General features: G+C 36.9%; 2 protein-coding genes across 3 annotated transcripts in view; one reads left to right on the plus strand and one right to left on the minus strand.

Moving 5' to 3' along the window:
* Positions 1-5,021, plus strand: part of pmm1 (phosphomannomutase 1) — a 13,235-nt gene extending 8,214 nt beyond the window's left edge. Inside the window, exons 7-8 of the mRNA XM_079617112.1 lie at positions 1,773-1,888; positions 4,777-5,021. Coding sequence (XP_079473238.1) covers positions 1,773-1,888; positions 4,777-4,899 — 239 coding nt within the window. The 3' untranslated portion in view covers positions 4,900-5,021. The remainder of the gene's footprint in view (positions 1-1,772; positions 1,889-4,776) is intronic.
* Positions 5,022-8,232: 3,211 nt separating this feature from the next.
* csdc2b (cold shock domain containing C2, RNA binding b) lies at positions 8,233-17,021 on the minus strand. 2 transcript variants are annotated; one of them, XM_079617230.1, is made up of 4 exons: positions 16,898-17,021; positions 13,468-13,694; positions 11,636-11,758; positions 8,233-9,988 (listed from the first exon to the last, which is right to left on the minus strand). In XM_079617230.1, the coding sequence occupies exons 2-4, from the start codon at positions 13,644-13,646 to the stop codon at positions 9,826-9,828; spliced, it is 465 nt and encodes a 154-aa protein (XP_079473356.1). In that variant the 5' UTR covers positions 13,647-13,694; positions 16,898-17,021; the 3' UTR covers positions 8,233-9,825. The 2 variants fall into 2 exon arrangements, with proteins under 2 accessions (XP_079473356.1, XP_079473355.1); XM_079617229.1 differs by having other exon boundaries at positions 13,468-13,698; positions 16,898-17,015.
* Positions 17,022-17,027: the final 6 nt, after the last annotated feature.

The following is a 17,027-nucleotide window of genomic DNA, read 5'->3' on the forward strand; positions in this document are numbered from 1 at the left end:
AGGATATCAAGCCCTCTGATTGGCTGTGGCTCTAGCAACTGTTGAGTCAGTGGTGGAATGTTGCTGCAGTGTGTGTGTGTGTGTGTGTGTGTGTGTGTGTGTGTGTGTGTGTGTGTGTGTGTGTGTTTGTGTGTATGTGTGTGTGTGTGTGTGTGTGTGTGTGTGTGTGTGTGTGTGTGTGTGTGTGTGTGTGTGTGTGTGTGACGATCATTAATTTTTAACAGCTGATTTCTGTCCTTTCTGTCTCAATCACTCTGTGGACAAACAGTCACGCAGTTCACGTCTCTGCAGACACACACACACACACACACACACACGAGTCATCACTGTGAGAATGAGCTTCAGCTTAAACAAGTTTTTTCTCTGCTGAGCGTCACTGTGGCGCTGGACGAGTGTTTCTGGAGACATAAAGTGTGTGTCTGTGACAGATTGACCTTTAAAGCCGGCTGTGTCATATTTGATTCGCATATTTCTAAGGCCTCTAAATGATCGACATGATTAAATATTGACTGGAAACCCAGTTTCACACAATCTAGTCCTTCTGTCGTCTGATTGATCGTTTTTAGTTTTTAAAGGTATTTTAGTATAATTGTACACATGGGAAATCTGCACAGATTTTAATAAAGTAAAAATAGAATTACTTAGATATTGTTAGTAATATTTCACAATGAACACTTGCTGAACTGAAGAAACTTAAGTTTACTTGATAATCCAGACATCAATTTATAGAAAAATCACGAGTCTTCAAATATGATCGTCAGGCTTTTGAGGAAGGTTTATTAATTAATCTCTCAATCATGCACTGCATTATATGCTTTAGATCATAAAACCAAGCATTTAAATATCATCTTACTAAAGACATATTATTGGCAGATACAGAGTGGCGAATGCTATATGCATTTTATGTACAGAAAGTAGTCTTCAGCTATAACAAAGATAATTAATTTTATAATTTACACTACAAGCATTACAAGATATTTATATAAACTTTTCATCCATATTAATATCAGCATCTGCACAAAACTGCATATTTTTGCTCTGTTTGTGTCACGGATATGGCGGCGGTAATCAAGCGCACGATGACGGAGATACTAAAGAAGACTTTAATCTGAAGACTGAACATGAAAACATACACTCATATATTACTCAAATAATGCAAGAGAACGACCAGACTGAAAAAGAGGACTTCAATACCCAGCAAACCAGACTAATAAACACAACACACCTCAAACCAGGAAGCTAATTAATTAGTAACCAAGGAGACAAACAGGAAGTGAACAGAGGAGAACTGATTAACTGACTCAGACATGAACAGAACAGATCAAAAACAAACATAACTCAGACAGTTTGAGCTTTTTTCTTCATATTCTCACTAGATCATACAAGCCATAAAAGCCTGATGCATCAAATATGATTAAATATATGTCAGGCTTTACAGGGTTAATACTTTATAAACAACACAACTGAGTCCAAGCAGCAGCCTGAACTTATTTAGCCAATCTGTAGCTGTCAATCAGGTTTTGCTGGCATCTGATTGGCTGTCATGAGTAAGGGGGGCGGGGCTTTGGTATGATTGATGGGAGGAAGGCATCTAGTTAATGAGAAGATGATTGCAAACGGATGAAATCTTTCACTACACCTTTATCAACGTTCTGGTTAAAGATAAACATCTGATGGTCAAGGAATCGCACTGTCTTTACTTTTTGACTTTAGTAATGGTGTGATTTCAGTCTTGAATGGATCATCACAGGTGTGTTTCTGTGCGCTTTCAGGGGGTTTGATCAGTTTCGACGTGTTCCCGGAGGGCTGGGACAAACGCCTCTGTCTGGACGTCCTGGAGCAGGAGGGATTGGACACCATCTACTTCTTCGGCAATGAAACATCGTTGGTACGTAAGCAATGTTCCCTTTAAGCTTCGCACTTCTTATGTCGCACACACACATGATAAAATAAAGAGTATAAGGACAAAAAAAAAGTGACGAAAGTGATTTGATAGTCTTTAGTGAATGAGAAATAATTGCTTAATAGTTAATAATAGTTCAGATTTAAATGTCTATGGATTTGAACAAAATCGAGCGAATCAACTATTGAAAGTAACTCGACGCAATTTAAATAATGATTGGATCCATTACATCGTTACACCAGTAGGTGGCGACAAGCGACTGTTGAAACATGTATTCATTGAATCATTCATTAAAGAGATTAGTTCACTGATTCATCCATTAATGTAACAATTAAAGGAACACTCCGACTTTTTGGGACTTTAGCCTATTCACCTTATCCCCCAGAGTTAGATAAGTCCATACATACCTTTTTCATCTCCGTGCGTGCTATAAGTCTGTTTGACGCACCCACCGCTAGCCTAGCTTAGCACAAAGACTGGATGTGAATGGTTGCAGCTAGCATACTAATCCAAATAAGTGACAAAATAACGCAAACATTTTCCTATTTACATGTTGTGATTTGTATAGTCACAGAGTGTACAAAAAACAAAGTCACATGAGACACAGACATATTTTAACCGTATAAATACTGGGAACTATATTCTCTGAAGGCGAAGCACTGCTACTTGGGCGGAGTGATAACCGCAGCACCTGAGATGTCACGTTGGTTTTGTTGACAGAAGAAACAACGGCGCGTCTCAGGTGCTGCGGTTATCACTCCGCCCAAGTAGCAGTGCTTCGCCTTCAGAATAGTTCCCAGGATTTATACGGTTAAAATATGTCTGTGTCTCATGTGACTTTGTTTTTTGTACACTCTGTGACTATACAAATCACAACATGTAAATAGGAAAATGTTTGCGTTATTTTGGTCACTTATTTGGATTAGTATGCTAGCTGCAACCATTCACATCCAGTCTTTGTGCTAAGCTAGGCTAGCGATGGGTGCGTCAAACTAGGGCTGGGCGATAAAACGATAACGATAATTATCGCGATATAATTTTTCTCGATAAAACGATATCAAGAGTTCGATAAATGTTCGATAATGTTTTTGCGCCAAAAGCGGAACGAATCTCATTTGAACCGCGCGCGCCACACGGACCGTTTATCCGCTCGGCTCAAAGTCCAAACGGCAGCGCGAGCGCGAGCTCACTAGAGCAGACGCGTTTACTCTGATCGGTCTCGGACACGAGATCCAGTGAGAACCGCTTGAATTCAGCGAGGAACACAAATATGTCTCAGTGATTTAAACCAGTTTAAAGGCAGATGAGACCGCGCTGACGAACAGGAGAAACACTGTGCGCAACGATACAGTCAGAAGCTTCTCCGTCTAACGTACACATTCCCATCATTTACCACGGATTTAACGTTACTGTAACGTTAGCCTAGTAATATTAACTGCACCATGAAATGTGGGATATATATATATTGAATTGTATAATATTATTAATGTAGACAATGTATTAAAGGACTAATGGAACATAATTACAGTATTTAATAATGCATTTAGGCTACTGGTTTTCATAAATACCATAGAACCATAAGGTTACATTTATCTGTGGTTATCATGATCTAAATGCATGATGCTGGATGACCAATGGTTAATTTTAATAAAACTAAAGAATATTACATTTTACCAAATAAAAATAATGTTGTTACTTTTTTTTAACAGATGTTACTGTTTTTGTTAATGAACATAAATTGTATATATAGTAAATCTGCATCCTAACTCAAGCTAATACTACTGAAATAAAGATATTTATTTTGTTAAGGAAAAATGACAAATGTTTGAATGTTCTACCTCGGATTTGTGAAATGTTCCCCTGTTTGGCATGATATGTTCTGACAATAAAGAGTAGTTTAAAAACACAACGCTCTGGTTTCTACAGCTTTCACTTAGGAGTAAAAATCTGTCTTTGAACTTGAAATAAATAAAGATTTGACATTTATCGATAATTATCGATATCGACTGATATAAAAAAAAATATTGTGATATTTTTTTTTGGCCATATCGCCCAGCCCTACGTCAAACAGACTTATAGCACGCACGGAGATGAAAAAGGTATGTATGGACTTATCTAACTCTGGGGGATAAGGTGAATAGGCTAAAGTCCCAAAAAGTCGGAGTGTTCCTTTAAGTATTTATGAGTGAGTCACTGAATCATTCATTCAACCCAATTATTTTTTTAAATAATTCATTCAGATTTATGAAACATTTTAACTGCAGTTATTCACATTTTTCCGAACCTCTAGTACATTACATGTTTGTTTAGTTGTCTGTTGTTCAGACTCATGATCTTAAAGTACCTCACTTAGGTTTTGTGTGTCTCAAGGGTGTTTAGATGACGATAAAACCGTTTCCTGATATTATGTTAATGTTTACTACGTTAACATGTTATCTATGTTTACATTTACTCATTTAGCAGACTCTTTTATGAGCCATTCAACTCTTTTATCCAAAGTGATTTACAAATGAGCGATTCAATTTGTATTTGTTATTATAGTATTAAAGTATTTATGAAAGTATAAAGAATTGAACTGATCTGCATAACCTTTTAAAGAATGGCACCGTTAACACCGTTATGTGAATAAAAAATGTAGGTGACTTATGTGCTTCATATCTAGTGACTGCTTGTTTTCAGAAATATAATTTAATATCACTAAGTTGCATCAGGGTTCAAATAAAATGCATGATGCATTGGATGATATAAGGGATGTTTTTGCTGAGGATAAGAGAGAGGTTTTGCTTGAGCAAGAAAAAAATAGAGGGAACATTGTTCGTAAGTGAGTGACTCTGCATCTGTTCATTTATTTCTAAAACTTGTTTCCCGATCAGGGCGGAAACGACCACGAGATCTTCGAGGACCCTCGTACCATCGGCTTCACCGTCTGCTCTCCTGAAGAAACAGTGCGGCTCTGCAGGGAGATGTTCTTCAGCACTCCACCCAATGAGGCGTGACACACACACACACACACACACACACACACACACTAGACTGCCTGTGTGTGGCTCTCCTCCGCCCCCTGCTGGTCACTGTGGGAACTGACCCTGAGAACCAGCAGATTCAGACAAACCCAAACCCCTGCTGGTCTTTAGACTCAAGGGACTGTGTGTAAATATCACTGATGGACCCTCATCAGTACATGTTTATAGTTTTGTAAAGTTCAAACATTAATTTTAAAAGTCTAAAGATTCCATCCTTTTTACAATAAAAAGTGTTTTACGGTGGCCGCGTTCACACTGCAAAGTTTCCGGAGTGACAGACGCATTAAAAATTCTGTGAATCCTCCGGATGACGGAAAGAATGCAGGAGTCACTCCAGAAATGACGATGATTGACATGCAACTCTTAACCAATCAGTATTAATACAACATATTTATTAGTAAACCTCCTTCGCTAGAGGGTTTTTAACAAGTTTTTAATGTAATATAGTCCCTTCTATTTAAAGGGATTGAAGCTAATATTGAAAAATAATTATTGTACAAATTATTGTGAAGTACCGGTAATGCATTTAACCTTTTTTTTTTTTTTTTTTTTTCACTCCTGTCTCGGCACATTAACAATTGAGCATTACAAGAATAATATACATTATTATAATAATTATATAATATTGTTTATAAACACTGGGAAAAATATTTTTCGAAGTTGTAAATAAAACAAATTATTACCTATATTATGTTTTACATGAAAATAGTTCCTACTTCGAAAGTTCATGTTTAATTCTATGCATTACTTGCCTTTTCTTTGTAATTTGTGAAATGTATTAGCAATTTATGAAATGTTTCTACGCCATTTTCTTTTAGTGAATGGTGGAATTTTATTTCAAAATAATAGCGAAATCTGACAAAAAGCAGTCGAGTAGGCTATAGTTTGCATCCCATACATCCCGGTCATATTATTTAACTTGTCTGTCCTACAGCAGTTGTCAGATTTTAAATATGTAGCTATATCTTACCTCACATTCTTCAACCGTTAAAACTGAACATTACATTCCCGCTCTCGGTTTCTGTGAAAACATTAAGCTCCGCCTCCTGATTTATTTGGCCATCTGTTGACAAGCGCTGACAATGTTTGACCAGCCCGAAAATTAAACTTTTAAAACTGTTGTTATCCTAGCAACAAACAGAGCGATGTGTAACGAATTTCAGAAGAGCAGCAACAAGAATATCGGAAATTAATAGACAATTTGCCCATAGCTATCTGATTTTACTCTGTTTCGGTGGTTTTCTAGGACCTCGGATGAGCCGTTTTAGCTCGGTTATCAGATATATAGATGCTTCTGTCACTGCGTGAGTTGTGCAGGAGTTCAGCACTGCTGTAAATGGCCGACCTCTTGGTGTAATATCAATCAAACACTTGTGAGAAATGACAGTGTGAACGTGACCGCCGTGTTCGTGGCGAAACGAGTGATCGATTCTGTTCCGTGTTTATCTCAAGTTTTGTGATGGTCTCGTGATCGTATTTGCTGCTGTCACATTGATTTCAGAATGAGTTTTATTATCGTTGTTGTGTGTGTCCGAGTGTGTGTGATTGTAGCTGAATGTGTTTCCATTATTCCCTGTGATCTCAGACTGGACTCTTGAGATATGAAGATATCCCGCATATTTATGAATGAATGACAGAGATATTCACGTAGGCTATAGTGAGAGAACGTGAGATTTACACTTGAGAACGAAAAAAAAGTTAACTATTAGTGATCTAATTTGTGTTGCTTTGCACAATTTACCGTTGCTCTGCACGTTTTCGCAGGCCATATCCAGTCATTTTAATAGGAATGAGTTTTTATTCCATGCAGATTTCGCTTTGGGTTCATTTGGTAATGCGAATATAGGGCAACAGTCTGGTTCGGGAAGTAAAAACTTTCATTTTCTTCATAGGGAAATTGCTTTTTAAAGATAATTGATAAACCTTTAAAGACAGCCTTATTGTGAGTTACGATTTTTAAGTGATAGTATTTGTTTCTGTTGAAGCCGTCAGCCCGCATTATTTTAACTTTGTGTTTAACAGCGGAATTCATAGTAAAAAAAAAAAACTACATTACCCATGATGCTGTACAGCAACTCCACCAATCAGAGAGTTGAAACAAGCTAAAGCACCAAGATATCTCTTTATGGAATTGAGTCCTACACTCTCAAAATATTTCAATATGCATATTTATTTTTCATTTGATTATGCTGTTAGCAATGCTTCATGGGATTGTAGTTCTTTCACAATCGTGTACCTTTGTATTTTTGTCTGTATTTCAAATACTTTTTTGCTTCCAATCAAAGTTCGTATTATTATTCACCTCGTAGCTGATTGGCTTGGTTAGTGACTTATAACGCTTTAACAAAGACTTTATTTTTCAAATCCCTATGGGAGAAAATGAATGGAAATAACACTTCCGGAACCAGCCGTCGGAAAAAGTGGGCGGGCACTAATGAACTCTGTTGACCAATAGAATTCTGCTTGGTTTGAAAATGACTGTTGTTGCTGTGCTTCACACATCGACACACTATTGACAAAAGACAATGGGCCTTTTTTTTTTGCCAGCGAAATTTCGTTAATCTGTTTAAATGTGATATTCACGTGTTAACCATTCCAGAGATTCCTCGCAATCACTGAAACACTCCCGTTGATCTCTGAAAACATGATGCCGATACGATAGATATTCAGGGCATTTGTAAAACTTTTTTTTTTAATCCGGAAATCTCTGGATCAGGTGTTTCTAATTTTTTTAGATTATAATCCAGAATCTGCTGTCTGTTGGTAATGCGAATGTTAATAGCGTTTCATATCTGATGTCATAAATGCACTTTAACTTGAATTAATTTGGTAAAATGACTCTAATGGTGTAAAGGGTGCTGGAGTGGCTCGAGCGCCCCTTTAGTTTCATCTGCGAGTTTGTTCTGCTGGAAAAGAAAGATATTATCTCAATTTCAACAAGCAAACATGGTTATTAAACAAACTCATTTATTGAGGATCTTGGTAATTGTTTTGGTTACTCTTTAGTTGAATGTATGTTGGTAACACTCCTGATAAAAGGTAAAATATGTGATATCAATAATCATGATTACGTTTGTGTGAAGAATCCATGCGATTGCTAATATAATACTAATGTGATGCATCATGAACATGTCTGTTTATTGTAAATATACATTTTTCAAAAAAATGTAAAGGAGTCTGATCTTTGTTTATGGATGCTGGACGTGTAATATTTGTGTATGTGAAGATGCTGTGGTTAAAAGTTTTGTGCAAATATAATTGTTTGTTTAATTAATGACTTTGCTTTGCAGTGAGAGACAAACGTGTGAATCATAAAGTCATTTTTATTAGTCCGTCAAAGTTCACAAGGAAATGACGTCGACCACAGTGATCTGAGCTCTAAAAAGTGCTGAAAATAGAAATAAATAAAAAAACAATCACAGTTAAAACACAACTGAGGGTCCAGAAATCTGACGATCAAATCACAAGACAAACTCAAGAACGTGCAACGGATCATGTGACCAAAACATTTAACGCAACAGTGCATCACCGTCGTTACATCATCATGAACGTCACACACACACATATAGCAAAAATAACTTGCTGTGAAAATCTGTGTAAATGCTTTTGCTAGCCGACTGTTATTCCTCAGCTTGTCTACAAAATGCTGCTTGTTTTAACCCTGAAAGACTCCCGGGAATTCTGGGAGATGAAGTCAGTTTGGCAGTTTATATTTGGGCTTTCGAGTGCAATATTAGTCTATGATGCTTCAGTTCCAGCATATATGACAGAGCTTAACGTTACAAAACCCCGTCAAGATCATGTCCGACTTGTACTTCACCCAGAAATCAAATGAAAATTATTTGCGTGGTAAAAATGACGTTTAGTTTTAGGACCATTACGATTTTTCCATTGCAAGTTTACTGAGAATGAAGCATTTGCCCCCTAAACTCTCACTACTGCAAAACATCAGTGATATTTTACCATGTACCTAATATTACCATCAATATAACACAGAATTATCAAAAAATGAATGCATAAACTCAGACAGCAACATAGTGTCGGCCCACATCATAGATTCCTCAACTCCGTTACAGCAGCCAAACAAAATTAAAAAGTTAAAAACGTAAGGTGTGAAGAGCCCAACTAAAGCAAACACTGTGTTTAACAAATTGTGATTTTTCTCCTTTGGTGATTCTGCTTGTTAACATCACATGTCTTCAATAATGCTCAATCATCACTCAATTAATCACTTTAATTGACCCTTTGCAGGGAGCTTGATTGACAGGCGATCTGACCAATCATACTTCGCCATCCGCCATTTTGTCCTTTTGTCCGGTCTTTGCGAACGGTCAATTATCTCGTTAACTTTAACACTGCTTCAGTGTTCCTTATAACACTCATATTTTAACACTCTTGAGTCAAATAAACTCCCAGGACAGTTCATTTAACACTGGAGTTTTTGCGGTGTAGCAGATGTGGGCCGACACTATGTTGCTGTCTGGAAATAAACAGAAATAAATGAGCCAAAAACCAGTCACCAGTGTAGCATGTGCACATCTGGATCGATGCGTTCGGTTCACAGTTCAGTTTGAGGATGTTCAACCATCATTTCACAATCTCTCTCCGTTTCCGACGTCTCGTTTAACCAGAAACAGACGCTATACGCAAGAACACAAGCATTGGCAACAAAGCTTTAAAGACCGACGCTGTTGAGCCTAAAACAGAAAAAGCTGCTGTGAATTGGCACTGAGAGCGTCAACACTGCAACAGAAACATGTGAGTTGTGTATTTGCGTTTGTGTCTGTTTCTAAGCGTCCCCGTTCTCCGTTCGACGGCTGAACTCTTCCGACATTCTCTGCAACCTTCAACTTTCACCAGCCTTGCTCCCATGATGCTCTGCTCTCACAACAATAGTCTCTAGGAGCTGATGATCTGGCCCGACCAGGTCTCGTGTTTGGTCCCGGGCTTCAGGTGCGTGAGGAGCACCTCCACGGCCTGGACCTTCACGTTCTTGGGCGGGACGGCACAGACCTTGTACGTGACCTCGTCCCCCTCCATAGGAACATACTCTCCTTCAATACTGCAAGAGACACACCGGCGGGAAAACACACGGTTTGATTGACACGCATTGATTTTTGCAATCAAACATGACATTTGCTTCTAGATGACTCTGATATTTCAGATTATTGAGTGTAGTGTCGTGTTTTTATTGTGTTTTTGACCAATGACCTCATATACAGGTGTTTTCCTCTTCTCTTCATCTGCCATCTGCCCACTAACATACACTTCCCAGCACTTTTTAATAAGCTCATCCACAGTTTTTGTTATCAAATCTTCTAGCTACTCCCTACTGGTGGCACGGCACGGTCTGTTTTGAAACATTTATCACACGTTGAAGGCCAGATTAGTATTGTGAAAGTTCAGCTAGGGTGAGACCTACAGTGTAAATCACACACTGCACATATATCAGTCTAATACAAATATACTATAGGCTAGTAGAAAAATATACTACATTTATTCTTGATAAATGTATCATTTTTTTTTTAAATATAATGGCATATGAAGTTTTCTGATTTTTCAACAGATTTAACACACACAAAAAACCCCCCAGGAATTTTCTAAAACCACAGACAATAAATATTTAGTTAATTATTATTCTTTTATTTTATTATTATGTAATAATACTATTATTATTATTATGCTTTGAATTATATTTATTATTACATTTTATAAAAATTATTACTATTATATTTTACAATTATTGTTACTGTTGTTGTTATACTTTATACAATTATTATTATTGTTATTATTAGTATACTTAAAAAAATATTATTAAACTTTATCAAAATATTAATAATAATATACTTATAATTATTTAACATTTTTATTATTATATTTATAAAATTACTACTGTTGTTTTTACGGTTGTTATACCTCATAAATTATTATAAATATTGTTGTTATTTTTAGTATACTTTATACAATTGTTGTTATATTTTTAATAATATATTTTACAGTTATATATTATTAGGGCTGTTAAATGATTAATCGCATCCAAAATAAAAGTTTGTGTTTACATAATAAATGTGTGTGTACTGTGTATAATTATTTTGTATATATAAATACAAACATGTTCATGTATATATTCAAGAAAGATGTGTTATTTATATATAAAATATTTATAATTTATATATAATATAAATTATATATAAATCTATATACAGTATATACATGCAAATATTTCTTAAATATATACATATGTATACATATACATATATATATATATATATATATATATATATATATATACAAGCATGTGTGTGTGTGTGTATTTAAATATATAAAATAATTATACACAGTACACACACATTTATTATGTAAACACAAACTTTTATTTTGGATGCGATTTATCGCGATTAATCGTTTAACAGCCCTATATATTATATTTAAATAATTATTAATATCATTATTTATTGCTAATATTATCTTTTAAAATGATTATTATTCATATTATTATATTACAATTATTATTACTTTTCTTGTAATACTTTATAAAAATACTTTTTAATTATTATTATTGTTGTTTTAGTTGTTGCTATTTTACCTTTAAACCGTATTATTATGCATGTTTCTGCGAGTCAGATATAATCAGATATCCTGTCTTCTGACTCGTGATGTTGCGCTGGTTCAGTGTGTGAGCTGGTACTGGTGTTGAACTGGGACTCACTCTGAGATGTGCACGAAGATGTCCTCTCCACCGAGAGCCGGTCTGATGAAGCCGTGACCCTGCGAGCGCGAGAAGGCTTTACACACACCTTTGAAGACGGGGCCCGCGTTCGCGCGCACAGTCCTGCACACACACACACACACACACACACACAACGATCTCAGGACTCATAGCTGTTTATGTTTTGTCCAATTGGTGGCTAATTCATCCGAATTAGTAGGACTACCATCTCATTTGTACATTTGTGTATGAATTGCTTACACCCCAGTTATGGTTAGGTTTATTACGGGTGGACGGATCTTCAAGCTTTCTTTTCCCCAAAAAATGAGTATACGATTCACCTCGTACAAAATGATATGACATAGCCACCTTGTAAAATAGTTCAAAGGTGTCATTCTGCTCTTTTACATTTGACCGTTCATTCAGTTTCTTATAGTCTAGTTTATGCATGTGAAATTCTGTCGACTTATTTTTTATCATCTCATAATCACTTTTAAAATTGTTGATTTGAGCACTTAAAAACAAAAGTCTACTAAATCGTGCTCATGGTAAGTAGTATACTTTGAAATGTTAAAAGTAAAAGACGTTTGAAAGTAGAAAATGAAATATAACCAGCGCTGCGTCCGAAATCGTATACTTCCCTACTTATATTGTCATGTTCTGCTCTGAGACAAGAAGGAAGAGGATCCAAATGCAGTTTTATTGAACAGAGGGTCATCCAAAGACGTAATCCAGAGGCAGAGAATAAAGAGAACCAGGACACGGGAGAAACAGGCTTGGAATTGCAGTAGGAACACTAAACAAGACTTCGCAGGGAATGACAGAAAGAACCAGGCTAATATAGAGTGAGTAAACAAGATGAGACACAGGTGAATGTGATAATGGGTGATGGTCTGGGCAAAGGATTATGGGTAACACAGTCTGTGGATGTGTGGTGATTGTCCAGGTTGGAGTGCCCTCTGATGGTTATCCCGGGCACAAGCGCAACTGCGCATGCGCAAGGTGAATGTTGAGACAGAAGTGTCCACTAGGTGGCAAAATGCAGCTGTGATGTATAGTGCAGTAGTGGAAGAAGAGTGCGGAAAGAGCGATACAAAACAACACGCTGTTCCAAGAACAGTAAACAAAGCAGCATATCCTTCTCCATAGTTTTTTACTTTTAGTTCTTACTCTTGTTCTAAACCTTGCGCGCCACGGCGGATCCGCTGCTTTCTTTTTCTGTCCTTCCAAGCGAATGTCCTGTAAATGAAACGACTCAGTGCTGCCCTCTGGCGTCTACTAGAGTATAGAAAAAGCAATTGTCCTCGTCCATCTGCGCTTGAGTATACTTTGAAAGCTATGCGGAAAATTAAGTAAACGTCTAAAAAGGTTTGTTTTCTTCATTCCACTGAGCTGCGTCTCACGTTTTTACCACAAAAATACATTCTGTGTGAATGGTCCCATTAATAGTGCAATAGTTCTCAACTAAAAACTTACATTTTGTATGTGTTTTGGCCATTTGTTTATACGACAACGCCGTTATGGGTGCCTGAAAAGTTTTTGAAAACGGTCTCCGCGTAAACAACAAAAACGTGAATCTCTGAAGACGATGACGTCATGCACATGCTTATTACGTGTTCAGTCTATAGTGTTTCATCGCCATCTAATGGCCTGGCAGCAGAGTGCAGTGTTTTTATTCATTTTCACGGATCCGTGCGTTTTGACAATGGTGTCACTTGTAGGAAAGAAAAAACGTCTCAGTTTTAAGCATATCGTTGTCGTGTAAACGCACCCTCAATGTTTGTCCAGCAAGTAAAGGGTTCATGTTTGTGACTCGTGTGTGCTTGACTTACGCGGAGTAGGTGCGCGTGCGTTTGGTGGGCAGGGGGCTCGGTAACTCTCCGGGCTGCGGCGCGGGTCTGTCCCAGATGCGGCTCCCCTCGCGCAGGAACGGGAACGACAGCGACAGCGTCGCCGAGCGCGGGGAGCGCAGGGACGGGTCCGTCGGGGACGACAGCTCCGGGTCCGCCATGATCCGGTCTCTCTGAATGCTCTCCAAATGCTTGCAGAACACGACCTGCTGTCTTGAGAAAAATACTAAACTCAAGGAAACAAGTGCAAGACTACTCTCAGTGGCGCACATTAATGGAAAACACTTTGCATGCGTACTTTGCTCTGTTTTTTATTTGCAGGGACACAGATTGTTCTGTGTAGTGACATGCAGTAACACAGCTTTACTCTGCTCTGCACAAAGGCTCTGTGTGTGTGTGTGTGTGTGTGTGTGTGTGTGTGTGTGTGTGTGTGTGTGTGTGTGTGTGTGTGTGTGTGTGTGGACATGCAAGACAGTTTGTGCCCGGGGCGCTAGGGTGCGTGCCCAGTTCCTCGCGCACAAAACCCTGCATTGTGTTCATTGAGGCCTTAAAGAAACCAAGGAACCACTCCAAGATCAGAGTGAACTGTACACCACTTGTGTATTTTCATCACTTCTACATTAAAAGACTATTTCATACTACTGTACTACTCAAAAACGTATTTGTTTTTCATCCTATTGAAGTGACAGAGTCTCAGTTACTCATGGTGTTCCACAGGGGTCAGTGTTGGGTCCGCTTTTATTTATTATCTATATTTTATAGAGATATATTTTCTATTTATCTATATTTTATCTCTTGGTCATATTTCAAAGAGGCCTTAAAGAACGCAAGGAACAGCTCCAAAATCATAGTTAACTGTACATCACTTTTTATCACTTCTACATTAAAAGGCTAATTTCACAATTGCATACTACTATACTACACAAAAACGTCTTTGGTTTTCATCCTATTTAAGTGATAGAAAACCGATTTTACAGATTAAGGCGAGACACTACATGCAAAAACTGTGTTTTTTCATGCATCTGTCAATTTTGAGATTTTGGGCTTTTCATAAAATGTTTTTTCAGACTAGTGGAAAGGAAACATCCAAAATACACTTTTAACTGTATCTTTAAGAGTACTTTATCTATTTGCGTCTGTAGATTTAAATTACAGTATATATCTTTAAAGGCTGTTTTCCTCCTACATTGAGCAAGAAATCTCCACTTCAGTAACACTTACATTCACCAAACTTTACAGTTTTATTCTTATATCTATATTCTGAAGGTTTTTACTGAGGGGTTTGTATTACATATATAATTTTCCTGATTTTATACAACATCTTATTCCTTAAACCGTTGAGTCTAATATATATATATATATATATAAATTAAACAAGAATTTTGAACCTGACTTCATCCAACGTTCAGATTTTTGTTATAGAAATCTATGCAAATTAGCTCAGATTTAATTAGATAACAGCTCATTCGCATTTCCCAATAATGTAATCAATCACCTGGTTAAGTATGGTGATATCTATTAGTTGTTGTTTTTTTTACCCTATGCAGCGTCTCAGTTTGTAAGTCTCAGCTACTCAAGGTGTTCCACAGGGGCCAGTGCTGGGTCCGCTTTTATTTATTATCTATATTTTATCTCTTGGTTATATTGTTCGCATTTACGGCATCAACTTTCATTCCTATACAGATGATACACAGTTGTACATATCTACAAAACCTAATGTTTCCCATCCCCCACTTGAACTCACTAAATGTTTGCAGGATGTAACACATGAATGACTAACAAGTTTTTTTTTAAGCTTAATACTAACAAAACAGAGTTAGTATTAAGTATAATTATAGTATAATTATAGTATAATTCTTATTGGTTCTGGGTCTACTTTACCTAAATCTCAATCTTTAATGCTGCTTATTGATAACCAGTTAGTATTTCCACTTAAGTGAAAATTACTGGTGTTATATACGATGGTTTGCTTTATTTTGGCTCTCATATTATTAATACATAATGCATTATTTAATAAACGTAATGTTGCTAGACTCCGTTCATCACTTTTTCAACATAGCACTGAAATCCTTATTCATTTATCCTCATATTATTAGCATACATACTATATCTGTAGGAGCCTGCTGTGTGTATTGTGTGCAGTATGTATGTATGTTAAATACTGTATCCCACAATGCAGTGCACTTGACATGACCTTATTTCCAGCATAAAAAATGTAAACATTAATGTCTATTTTGATTGCTTAATTGCAGCTTTTATAAAAATGGATTAAAAAAGCAATGTAAATATTTTATCTGAGATTAATTACCTAATTAAACATGCAGTATAATGAGGTCATGCAACAATTTAGCATACTATCTACTGTTTGAAAAGTTTATGATTCAATTATAAGTAGACGACTCTTGAATAGTTTATATTAAAAAAGCATACAGTAGAGGTGTGTCCCAAATTACAAATACACTATGCACTTTACACACTACACTGTTTAGTGTATGACATTTACAGCTAGTTAGTAATTTAACATTTCACACTAATCCGGGTAGGCTATATGAAGTGCACTTATTGTTGGAATCTTCTGTATGAACACACTACTGTACGCAAATCGGGATGCATTAGAGGTTAATAAGTATGCAGGTCTGTATAGGAAAGAGATCAAATCAAACTGTACATCAGCTGTCAGAAGTTTATTTATAATTTCTAGGTTAAAAGTGTCTGTAAGATTCGTGCGCAGTGACGCGAAATCTGTCCTCGTGACGTCAGAGTCGCTGGTTCTGCTGTTATTATGCAACACTCGAATTTATAGCGTCATCACGTACTGTGAAATTCCAAGTCACAGCGACAGAAACATCATAAGATCCACAATCACTGTCCTGCTTTTGGCTAAAACGGGATAAAATGTGAAATTAGCCTACATCACTTAAAATAATAGACAGAACTTATGATGCGATGGAATTCTGACCCGAAATTCCGCGGCAAAAAATGACCAGAACAGAAGCTGTCATTCATTGCGTTAAGGAACGTTTGAATTATGCTGTTATTTTTCCAGGTTCCGTTCAAGTCAGCGTCACCCGATTCCAGAATGTTCTTGATGGAGGGCAGGGATTGCTCCTCAAAACCTCGTTGGCTGACTTGCTAGACAGCATTTTGACTGCATTATATGTGCGATTATTAATATAACACAATATAATAGGCTACCTAAAAACATGCTGTCTATATAGGGAGCGTGTTAAGTTTTAAAGCACGTATACGGCCGGTGCTTTTGAACAAAAGGTAGGAGACAGGACCACTAAAATGTACAAGCACTAATATTTGATTTTAGATTAGTTTTTTTTTAATAGCCCACGCATTACGGGAACAATTATACTAAAGATAGAAACGCGCTATAATAAATGGACCAAATGCAGAAACTTACAGCTGGAGTTCGCAGATGCTTCTGTCCCGTCCTGTCGAGCGCAGTTATATAAGATGAAGTGTGAATCCGCAGTGAGGACCGTGTGATGGAGGAGATCCCCGTTAACACGCGTTTACCGGGAGAACCGACG

The sequence above is a fragment of the Phoxinus phoxinus genome, assembly GCF_949152265.1.
Source record: "Phoxinus phoxinus genome assembly, chromosome: 1".
In the NCBI taxonomy this organism is placed as follows: Eukaryota; Metazoa; Chordata; class Actinopteri; order Cypriniformes; family Leuciscidae; genus Phoxinus; species Phoxinus phoxinus.